The sequence below is a fragment of the Mytilus edulis genome, chromosome 4 (genome assembly GCF_963676685.1).
Source record: "Mytilus edulis chromosome 4, xbMytEdul2.2, whole genome shotgun sequence".
NCBI lineage: Eukaryota > Metazoa > Mollusca > Bivalvia > Mytilida > Mytilidae > Mytilus > Mytilus edulis.
The window spans coordinates 69,838,736-69,851,218 of record NC_092347.1 but is presented as its reverse complement, the minus strand read 5'-3'; the positions used below and the strand labels follow the sequence as shown (position 1 = coordinate 69,851,218).

General features: G+C 30.1%; 1 protein-coding gene across 7 annotated transcripts in view; it reads right to left on the bottom strand.

Annotated features, from left to right (window-relative positions):
* Positions 1 to 12,483, bottom strand: part of LOC139520368 (dynactin subunit 1-like) — a 60,124-nt gene that overhangs the window by 26,852 nt on the left and 20,789 nt on the right. For 4 of the 7 annotated variants that reach the window (XM_071312952.1, XM_071312954.1, XM_071312950.1 and 1 more), the window contains 8 exons: positions 12,222 to 12,336; positions 11,328 to 11,381; positions 10,295 to 10,426; positions 7,835 to 7,918; positions 7,538 to 7,597; positions 6,628 to 6,730; positions 6,039 to 6,071; positions 2,843 to 2,942 (listed from right to left, as the gene is read on the bottom strand). In XM_071312952.1, the coding sequence (XP_071169053.1) occupies positions 2,843 to 2,942; positions 6,039 to 6,071; positions 6,628 to 6,730; positions 7,538 to 7,597; positions 7,835 to 7,918; positions 10,295 to 10,426; positions 11,328 to 11,381; positions 12,222 to 12,336 (681 nt within the window). The remainder of the gene's footprint in view (positions 1 to 2,842; positions 2,943 to 6,038; positions 6,072 to 6,627; positions 6,731 to 7,537; positions 7,598 to 7,834; positions 7,919 to 10,294; positions 10,427 to 11,327; positions 11,382 to 12,221; positions 12,337 to 12,483) is intronic. The other 3 variants (XM_071312953.1, XM_071312955.1, XM_071312951.1) reach the window with 1 other exon arrangement.

The window sequence follows — 12,483 nt, the reverse complement described above, 5'->3', positions numbered from 1 at the left end:
ACAATAACCCCTTAAGGGGTCAATTGACAATTTTGGTCATATTGACTTATTTGTAGATCTTACTTTGCTGATCATTTTTGCTGTTTACAGTTTATCTTTATCTATAATAATATTCAAGATAATGACCAAAAACTGCAAAATTTCCTTAAAATTACCAATTAAGTGGCAGCAACCCAACAATGGTTTGTTTGATTCATCTGAAAATTTCAGGGCTGATAGATCTTGACCTAATGAACATTTTCACCCCACGTCAGATTTGCTCTAAATGCTTTCGTTTTTTGAGATATAAGCCAAAAACTGCATTTGACCCCTATGTTCTATTTTTAGTAACGGCGGCCATGTTTTTTGACGGATCAAAAATCGAAGCACACACTTTGTGCAGGATACTCTAAGGAACAATCATGCTAAGTTTTATTCAAATCCATTCAGTAGTTTCAGAGGAGAAGATGTTTGAAAAATTGTTAACGACGACGACGACGTCGACGACGACGACGGACGCCAAGTGATGAGAAAAGCTCACATGGCCTTTTAGGCCAGGTGAGCTAAAAACAGGGGGGTTCAATATACCGCAGGGGGGTTCAAAATACCATATGTGAAAAATGACCCTGGAGTCAAAATACCATGCGGTATAATGACCCCGGGGTCATTTTACTGCATGGTAATTTGACCCCGGGTTCACTTTTTAGGGGGTTCAAATTACCATATGACACCGGGCCCAAACATCAAACAGTTGCTTCGCAGGGTGCAGCATTATACGACCGCAGAGGTTGAACCCTGAACGGTTTGGGCAAGTATGGACACAACATTCAAGCTGGATTCAGCTCTAAATTTGGATTGTGATTAAATAGTTGACACAGCATAGGTTTCTGACACAGAATGAATGTGGTCTAATGAACTTAAACAAAAAATTTTGCCTTTGAGCAATTCACTATGCTGTTGAATATTAATCCTCTCAAAAAAATGTTTGAAGAAATTTTCTTTTTATTTATGAAATCTGAAATGAAAAAAATTGACCCCCCAATTTTTTTTTCACATCCCCCTTTCCTTTATTTCAAAACTGATCTCAATTCAAATTTCTAATGAAGTTTGCAACAATAACTACTCATTTAAATACATCATAAAATATTAAAATGTAAAAAAAGTGCTTGTTATTACTGAATGGTAAAGATTGTTTTAATCTATCAGTTGGTAGTAAAAGTGAATATACATTGTATATTGTATAAAACAATGATTTAAGTTGATTCAACTACTATTCTGGACAAAGAAAGATAACTCCAATTGAAATCCAATTGGAATTTCTTGCTATTGCACAATATTGTGCAATTAGATATTTCTTGCTATTGTGCAATACTGTGCAATTGAAAATATTTGCTATTGCACAATGCTGTGCAATTGAAGATTTCTTGCTATTGCACAATACTGTGCAATTGAAGATTTCTTGCTATTGCTGAATACTGTGCAATTGAAAATTTCTTGCTATTGCACAATACTTAATATAATAATTTTGGATCCTGATTTGGACCAACTTGAAAACTGGGCCCATAATCAAAAATCCAAGTACATGTTTAGATTCAGCATATCAAAGAGGCCCAAGAATTCAATTTTTGTTAAAATCAAACTTAGTTTAATTTTGGACCCTTTGGACTTTAATGTAGACCAATTTTAAAACGGGACCAACAATTAAGAATCTACATACACAGTTAGATTTGGCATATCAAAGAACCCCAATTATTCAATTTTTGATGAAATCAAACAAAGTTTAATTTTGGACCCCGATTTGGACCAACTTGAAAACTGGGCCAATAATCAAAAATCTAAGTACATTTTTAGATTCAGCATATCAAAGAACCCCAAGGATTCAATTTTTGTTAAAATCAAACTAAGTTTAATTTTGGACCCTTTGGACCTTCATGTAGACCAATTTGAAAACGACACCAAAAATTAAGAATCTACATACACAGTTAGATTTGGCATATCAAAGAACCCCAATTATTCAATTTTTGATGAAATCAAACAAAGTTTAATTTTGGACCCTTTGGGCCCCTTATTCTTAAACTGTTGGGACCAAAACTCCCAAAATCAATCCCAACCTTCCTTTTATGGTCATAAACCTTGTGTTTAAATTTCATAGATTTCTATTTTCTTATACTTAAGTTATAGTGCAGAACCAAAAGTCTTTGGATGCCGACGACGCCAACCTGACACCAATATATACGACCCAAAAATTTTTGTGGTCGTATAAAAACTGGAATGCATGACAACTGATGAACCCAATATCCTTATTTTTTTCCAGTGGACGAGTCTATAAAGTTTTTGACATGCGTGTTGAAACTTATTTTCGTACGACGTTTTTTTTTCTTTATCAGTTTTTGTGTTTGAAGATAATTAATCACCAAGTTTCCTGAAATTTGTTTTAAGGCTACGTTTGTGAAATGACGATTTAATTTCGTCTTTGTCCATGGACACAACCCCCCTTTTTTCACTAAAAATTATTAGACGATGTCATTTGATGTTTATGGCGGCTGAGCAATAATGTTTCATCAAACTAGTATATATGAAATGATGATAAAATAGTAAACCAAACATATTGTTAGAAAAGTAAAAAATAATTTTTTTTGCATATTTTTCTGTCTTGAGAGATATTTTTTTCTTTTTTTTTCTGATCGATTGATCCAACTTTTTCATGGGTAAAATCTGTAAACTAAAAAATTAAAAAAAAACCTGGCCTTACATAAAATACAAGATAGGGATATGAAGCAAAATATTGAAATTCTACTAATCTTGCATAATTTTACCAGTTAGAGGGTCATTCAATTGAGTGCTTTTAAATTATATAATATACCTTAAAGTATCATAGGGTCCGTTATCTTCTTTACCATACACTTTGTCTGTAGCTTGGTAAGCTATCTCTTCTATCTTTTTAGGCAGCAATCCTTCAGTATCTGCAAATAATTTATATAATTGGAAATATAATTCAAAGATGTACATTGTACCATTTTATGTCAAAGCTTCTCAAACGATTCAAAATTCATAAGGTTTTAACTTAGGAAAAATCAGTCTGTTATAATACTAATTTCCAATAAACACACATATACAAGGAACAAAAAATGTGATTTTTCAAACAATGTATCAGCTTTCAACAAAAACTGCATATATCCTTAGAATTTTTAATCTGTGATTTCATGATGCAGGGGACAGTTTTCAAAACATGAATTAAAATCATATTCTAGCAAGTGGTTTATTGTATAAATAATTTAAAATGTCTGTTCAAAGAGATGTTTTCACATTTTTTTTGGTAATTATATCCTGGAAAAAGAACTTATCTTCCGTCCATTTAATTTGAAAACATTCATTCATGGTAGATGACATAAATACAAAATTTTTCAAAGTTGAGAATATAGATAGTGCGTTTTCAGTTTGTCTTTGTGATTATTTTCTTTAAATGTTTTTATTTCTTAAATAGCTTTGTTAGAAAGGAGAAACAAATGTTACCATCTATCTTGCCTCTTTTTTATCAGTATATTCCATAAAATAGGGATGTATTACCAGTTTACATTATTGTTTAAAATATGAAACTTTTAATAACTCTACTTTTAATAACTCTACACTTCTCATCTTTTTGATAAATTAACTTCTACACATGTACAGAAAGTAAAGAAAGTTTAAGTATCACACCACTCATTTTAAAATTCATGCCAGTATTAGTTACATAAAAAGAAAACATTCCATTCTATATTAAAATGTTATCTTACTAATTGTCACTATCATATTAAATTCACTGTAAACAATTTAAAATTCAGCCTACCAAATAGGCAAAACAGTTAGAACAGTATGCCTGTTTAGTGAAATTTATCACAGCTTATCAGTCGTTCCATAGAAATATTTCTCTGGTATACAATTTAGGTAACACAAGGAAATTTAAAGTACCGATATTGATAAACATTTTCAAATACAACTAGGCTCCAAGGCGGTTGTATCAATCATGTGGCTTTTGTGCCTAACACTGATTCAACAAAAAACTAGCATTTAAATAGTTGCCATGCCAAGTTTATTTTTCTAAGTTTTACTGCATTTAAAATGCATTTAAGACAGGGAAAAGTTTTCATAGCAAAAATATTGCGATTTTGAGTACAGGACAACAAATTTACATGTCCATGGACAAAAAACAAAAAGCTTACTTACAATCAATGATCAATGATAACATTACTCTAGGTGATTTCAGTAGCTTATATTAACCCTCTAGAATATTTCAGCTAAAAGTGCCATTAATTTTCTAGCTGTGTCAACAGTTAATTGCTCCTTATTAATACAGTAAGCTGCACGATGATTATTCAAATGAACCAATTCTATGTAAAAGCACCACAAATTACCCAGTGGTTTAAGCCAATTGAGCCTCCATGATAATGCTACTGTATCTAATACAAGCAGATAATTGGGTATTTAATGTACATTAAAGAAAATACATTCACGAATATATACTGTTTATATGATTGTTTCAAAGTATATAGTTTTATGGTACTCGAAAGTGAGTAAAATGTGGGTGTTTGTTCAAAAATTTTAATTTGCATAATGTTGATTTCTCTCAAACATTATTAGTCCTCCATAATAAAATTTTCCATCATTATTTGTCCTTGTTAAATAATTATCATGAAGAAATAAAAAACAATCGGGTTTCATACAGCTTGAGGCTTGACACACATGTAAACATAGTCACTAAAATATGAAATAGGGCTATCAAATTGTACAATAATTCCACTGTTCTACATGTACGTAGCTTGAGACTCGACACACATGTAAACATAGTCACTAAAATATGAAATAGGGCTATCAAATTGTACAATAATTCCACTGTTATACATGTACGTAGCTTGAGACTCGACACACATGTAAACATAGTCACTAAAATATGAAATAGGTCTATCAAATTGTACAATAATTCCACTGTTATACATGTATGTCAATTCTTATTTCATTGTTGAGGTCATGGCAACCAAAATGTGTGTATACATGTATAAGCCAGTTTCATGATGTCTCCATATCATATTGAAGTCATTAGTATCAAATGTTAATTTCATAGGGTTTATTCATGTGTATAATAAGCCATTCACTAAAAAACTTAACTTGACTTTATTCTGTTTTTGAATGAGTTTTGTTTGATTTAACATTTTAAATAATCTCCTTCAAAATAACGTTTATTTCTTTAATATCATATGACATCAACAGAGCAATCCTATGATTCACAAATATCTAATTTGCAAACCTAAAATTAAACAAAATCTAACATCATAAGTTTTAACTAGTAAAACAAAAACTGAACATTTTAAACTATTTCTAACTTATATTATGGTTTGATTATTGGTTTCTATTGTATATTTTTACACAACATGAAATGATGCAAGATGGTTCAAAAAATATATGCAGATGAGATATAAATGATATAAAAAAATATGAAGGTAATCTGACTGCAAGTATATGTCTGAAAAAATAAAATTAAAGCCATAAGCAAGGACAAGCCATGCCAAAAATAATCAAACCCACATGATTCATACATAAATGAAAAGGAAACATTGCCACTGAATGCTATCTTGATTCTCTTCAATTGTGAGAAATTTCGAGGATTCTTTGAAGTATAGAAGGTTAGTTGTTGAAAAGAAAACCAGAAATGTAAAATTCCAAAGGAGTTATTAAAATTTGTCAATTTGTTACCCATGCAGTTGGAAAAGAGGATAATTTATGCTTTTTATTGTAATTTATTTTAAAGTTTCTTTAAATCAAAAGAACTTTGACTATTTACATAACAGAAATCTACTACAACAGAATTTACTGATGCAATTTATTAATTGCCAAATGTATGTTTATACTTATTACTGCTTTTAATACACCTAATTTAACAACAAAGTAACATAATAAAGAAATGCGTCAACAGAGTCTTGAACTTTTCCAGTCTGTTTTAAATTAAAAATAAAGTGAACAGAAGATACTATTTAATTTTCACAGTTAAAAGAGGAGCATTCAGCAGCAATATATCATTCCTTTACCCTTTTTGATGTTCTCTATGTCCATTCTTCCACCTGGTAGAAAGCAGGGTTCACACATTATAGCAACAAAAATGTACAAAGGCAAATAAAATTCTGGTCTGTTATATAAAAAACTTTTTATGAAAATATGAAAGAATGCATTTTTCATGATTTTTTCAAACACATTTTTTATATGTATTCATAACATAATCTGATATGATACAAGTGTCATTTTTATATTGAAACTTAATCAATTCTATGAATTGCAAAACTTTATAAATGATAAATTCATAGTACTTTTAATTTATGATAAATGCCTACCACTCAATATCATAGGAGCTAGCCACTACAGTATAAAGTATTGTATGCAGTTATAATTAATTGTAACAAAATTCTGGTCATGCTGGATATTTTCACTGAAAAAGATCTAAAAACCTTTTCTCCTTGAAGTTGTTGTTGATTTTGTAAATGATCACAAACAACAAAAAGACCATGAGTACTATATATAGTTCTGTTTATATATTTATTGAACTAAAGATAGATCAATGCATACTATGTTATCCTAGTTAAGGTTGTATTATACTGGAGATTAATTACAAGCATATTTTACCTGTCAGTAAAGCAGCTTGTTGCATGGCCCCTGCAGCTGTATACTGTAATGATCTTACTACATGGGTGATATTCTTTCCTGCTTCAGACAATAAAGATTGTATCTAAAATAATACAATTAAAGATGTTTTAAAATATTTATTACAATATCATAAAATCCAATACAGATAGGAATTTAAGGTGGTACCTAACACTACAGGGAGATAACTCAGTAAAATCAGCAGAATGTTTTAATGACGTTGTGTTCTAAAGGGAATATTAAGCTTCTCAATGATCAAAATGAGTGTTTGTCAAACTGCTATATAACCAGTGTATTTTTTCTGATTAAACGGTTGGTTAAATTTTTTTGATTTTTTTTATATTTTTGTCAAAGGGTCAAAGTAAATTTTAAGAAAATTAAACAAGCCAAATTAATTTTAGTTCAGGTGTTAGGTACCACCTTAATAGAGTAGAAGTATGATGTGTTTAAACTTTTGATGTTGCCATTTTATAAAGAACTTTCTTTTGCATTTCCCTTGGAGTAAGTTTTTTTTTGTTATTTAACATTTGATTCAAATTGTCAAATTATTTAAACTAATATTGAATTATTTCATGTTACAAACTGCACAACCTTAATCAATGTTTTTATGTTTTCATATATATCTGTAGCGCGAGATGTGGTTTAACAGAAGAGAGCAATTCTGAAATTCATCAACACATGATGTAGTCTATGTACTATGAAAAATCAACTTCTTTTAGCTTTATACTCTTCTTTCACATTTTAATGTAATATTATCTGATCTTCAATAAGAACTAACATTAGAATCAATTGATCCATATTATAAAACCTCTTTATTGAAAGCCCTGAACATTTTTAATTTAACAAACAAAGACTGATTTATCCGAATAGCTCTGTAAGCTAAATAATTTACCTCCTTTCCGAAGTTTAAAGGTGTTGCTGGGCCTGTCTTCTGTGGTAATCTTCTCTTTATCTACAAAGAAAAACATATTTTTTTTATCATTTTATCTGTTTTGAAATAATTCTAGAAATATACAATGAAACAATGCACTTGTTAAAACTTTTAACACAATATTCAAAGCAGAACAATACCAAATGTTATATATTTTTGATAAATCATAAATGAATTAAAAAATGTCAACTAATTACATTTTGTACTAAAGTAAATTAAGCTAATAGGAAATGTTTTAACATGTAATAAAAATTCCACCTTTCTTGCACAAGTTCTGCTATCATTACAACATGTTTCCAAATCTCTCATCAAGATAGATATTTCTGTTTGCTCCTGTCCAGCCTGTAAACATATATCAAATCAAATATGTTAAAAATATGAATAAAGCAACTAATATAACTAACATCAGCAAATTTTCATGTCTTGTTGATAAATCATCTATTAGCTTCTTTAATCAAAATATGGATGACTTAACCTGGTTCCAAATTTCAAGGGCCATTATTGCTTATAAAGGAGGTCATCCATAACAAAAGTCAGAATTGAACTGTAGCTCACCATTCCACATATAAAAATGAAGAGTTAGTTCAATATATATACAAATATAACAGCACTTTTCTTGTTACTAAAAAAAATCACATATAACTTTTGATTAAAATAATTTGGGCAAATAAGTTACCTTTAAACATAAATAAATAAATTTGGTGTATTTACTGTCTTCTGATTGGTTAAAAGTATTTCTTTTATTTTCAATGTTGTCAATTTTATTGCGACACTCCCACATAGAATTATTTATATTGAATGGCAATCATTTATTTTGAATTTATTGACCATAAAATTAAATTTTGACTCTTCACATTTTACATAATCTGCTTCGCCGATTATTCAATGTGAAGAGTCAAAAATAATTTTATGGTTCAGTAAATTCAAAATGAATAATAGCCATTCATTAAATAAAATATTGGTAAAATATTTTTTTACAACATAAGTGATATAAAAAACAAGAATGTGTCCAAAGTACACGGATGCCCCACTCACACTATCCTTTACCATGTTCCATGGACCGTGAAATTGGGTAATAATCTAATTTGGCATTAAAATTAGAAAGATTATACTATAGGGAACATATGTACTAAGTTTCAAGTTGATTGGACTTCAATTTTATCAAAAACTACCTTGACCAAAAACTTTAACCTGAAACTCCCACTTTCATTTTCTGTTTAGTGGACCGTGAAATTGGGGTCAAAAGTCTAATTTGGCTTAAAATTAAAAAGATCATATCATAAGCAACAAGTTTACTAAGTTTCAAGTTGATTGGACTTCAGCTTCATCAAAAACTACCTTGACCAAAAACTTTAACCTGAAACTCCCACTTTCATTTTCTATGTTCAGTGGACCGTGAAATTGGGGTCAAAAGTCTAATTTGGCATTAAAATTAGAAAGATCATATCATAAGTAACAAGTGTACTAAGTTTCAAGTTGATTGGACTTCAGCTTCATCAAAAACTACCTTGACCAAAAACTTTAACCTGAAACTCCCACTTTCATTTTCTATGTTCAGTGGACCGTGAAATTGGGGTCAAAAGTCTAATTTGGCTTTAAAATTAGAAAGATCATATCATAAGCAACAAGTGTACTAAGTTTCAAGTTGATTGGACTTCAGCTTCATCGAAAACTACCTTGACCAAAAACTTTAACCTGAACAGACGAACGGACGCACAGACAGATGGAGCCACAGACCAGAAAACATAATGCCCCTCTACTATCGTAGGTGGGGCATAAAAAAAGTAAAAACACAAAAATACTGAACTCCGAGGAAAATTCAAAAAGGAAAATCAAAAATCAAAAGGCAAAATCAAAAGTCCAAACACATCAAACGAATGGATAACAACTGTCATATTCCTGACTTGGTACAGGCATTTTCTAATGTAGAAAATGGTGGATTGAACCTGGTTTTATAGCTAGCTAAACCTCTCACTTGTATGACAGTCGCATCAAATTCCATTACATTGTCAACGATGCATGAACAAAACAAACATACTCAAAGAGTAAAAATGTCAAAAATAGGGGTACAACAGTCAATATTGTGTTATCATCTTAATATCACTACATAAACAACAAATGTAACAAAGTAGCACAAAAAGGCATACATCAAATTTAACATTCTCATTTTGCTTTTCTTATACGGCTGAATTTATCTATGTAAAGTCTACCCATAAATGAAAGAAGGTTTTCATTACTGGTGTAAAACTGCGCGTTTGAAATTCGCACAGGTAGACATAAAAATAATTTTGTCGTATGACGGCATACATAAATGCAGACTCACGTAAAGTAGATATAACAAAAAACAGACTTACAGTAAAAATAATAAATAAAATAATGGTGTGGTTCAAAGTATGACTGGACACATAAGTACAGTTTCACGTCAAATACGGCTGAATTTATCTATGTAAAGTCTACCCATAAATGATAGAAGGTTTTCATTACTGGTGTAAAATTGCGCGTTTGAAATTCGCACAGGTAGACATAAAAATAATTTTGTCGTATGACGGCATACATAAACGTAAAGTAGATATAACAAAAACCAGATTTAACAGTAAAAGTAATAATAATAAATAAAATAATGGTGTGCATAAAATAATATACTGCAGCGGCTTCTTCAGTATTGTTTTCATGTCCTAAAGGAATTATTTGAAAAGCATAGTTTATGTATATCTGTACCTGGAGCAGTACTCTTAGTCTTGCAATATCAGTGGATATACAGTCACATGCATTGGTTGTCATTCTGATTTTATCTGCCATCATAGAAGTACAGTCAACTTTCTCTGAAGACAAATGGACCGTGTAGAGTTGCTATAGAATAAAAAGAATACAATATCAAAATAATGTCAAGTATTGAAATTAAGATGACAATTGAAAAACTGAAAAAAACACACAGAAATTTCTTTATTTTTACATCTTTTAACATAGAATATATCTAAAATTGTTGGTACAGTCAGTAACTTTAAATTATAATTGGTTGCTAGTTTCCTATAAGCTTGATAACCAAGAAATTGGAATGAAACCTTTATCAACAACCTTAAGGTGAAGAATAAATAGGTAACAGTAAGTGAATTACAGGATCCCTGAATGGTTGTTTCTATCGTAATATATTTTTTGAGCTGCAATATATGTTCAAACATTCAACTTTTGTGCACAAAGATTTTTCAGCAGTGTTATGTACTATGGATTCATTATTATTCATTGAATACCAATATTCATTTCTTTGGTACAGGTAAACCAAGAAATTAAGGTGGTCCCCAACACTTTAACTAAAATTAGTTTGGCTTGTTTAATTTTCTTAAAATTTTGACAAAGTATTTACTTTGACCCTTTAACAAAAATATAGAAATTTCTAAAAATTTGAACCAACCGTTTTATCAGAAAAATTACACTGGTTATATAGCAGTTTGACAAACACTTGTTTTGATCATTGAGAAGTTTGATATTCCCTTAACAACACAACGTAATTAAAACGTTTAGCTGATTTTACAGAGTTATCTCCCTGTAGTGTTGGGTACCACCTTAAATGATCAATGAATAACTAATTTTACATGGCTTATATGTAGCCTGCTGCAAAACCACAAAATCAAATATCCACGAACATGTAAGTTTTCCTTAATCCACAAAAATAAGTACCCACGAAAATAAATGAGTGCAAAATATTACAAAACTGTACATGTACTATCTCTGTACAGAACAAAATAATATTTACCTGGAAGTATGCAATTGACTTCTCTAGTAGATCTAAAGATACTGTCTCATCCAACTGTAAGTGGAAACAATGTAAAATAACTACAGATATACTATGCAATGCTGAGTAGTAATTCCTATTTCTCCATAAGTAAATATACTGATGGAGTGTCAATAAAAATAATAGACTCACCCTACAAATGAAATAACTATGCTCGATTATTGAAAATGAAGAGTAAAGGTATAAGACATTTTAACACACTTAATGTATCATACTAACTATATACAATAATGGCCCATAGAAAAGGTGATTATCCATAATTATAAACACAATTAGTTTATTTCACTGAGTGAAATAATTTTTAACAGTTGACAATTTTGGATATTCAGCACTTCTTAGGGGCCACAATTGTTTTATTATACCTAAACTAACTATGAAAGGGCTGTTTGAAGCATTGAAAAAATGCTTTAATACCTTACTTTATCAAACTCAAACACTAGTTGACATTTGAAAATACATGTGTGTCTTAGAACTTCTCCTTTGTACAACAAAAGTAGAATCTTTTTGTAAAATATTGATAGCCCTGAAAAGGACCGTTTATCAGAGATATCATCAGCACTAGATGTATGTTAAAAGCCTTATTGTCTCATTTCTCAATGGGTTTTCTGTAAGGTGAACAGTGCTCTTTTGTTTATTTACACATGTTATGTCATTTTCATGGGAGATAACTGGTGTAAATTTTAAGGGTTATTCATCCTTTCTTGCAATTAAATGGAAATTAACTCAATCATCCCATGTCACTTGATAATGTATTACCCAATAGAATTGTTTGTAATATATGTAAGATATAAAAATTAATTAAATATGCACTATCTTTCAGGGTACTGTTTTTTGGCAAAAGATCAGTCAACTTACAGTGTCTTTCCTCAGTAGTTCTACAAAATAATCCATGGACTTCTCATGGGCATTCATTTCTGGTAATAATGTTCCTATCTTCAATAAAAGGTCTGTACTACAAGTGTTAAGAGCACTGAAATATATAAGGGAAGTTTTATGAAAAAACAAACAAATAATGCTGTGGTATTGCATGTATATCTGATTGAAAAATCTTTGAAAAAGCAAAATTCCTTTTGAAAATCAGCAATTACCAACAATAAATCCTTATATATCTAATGAT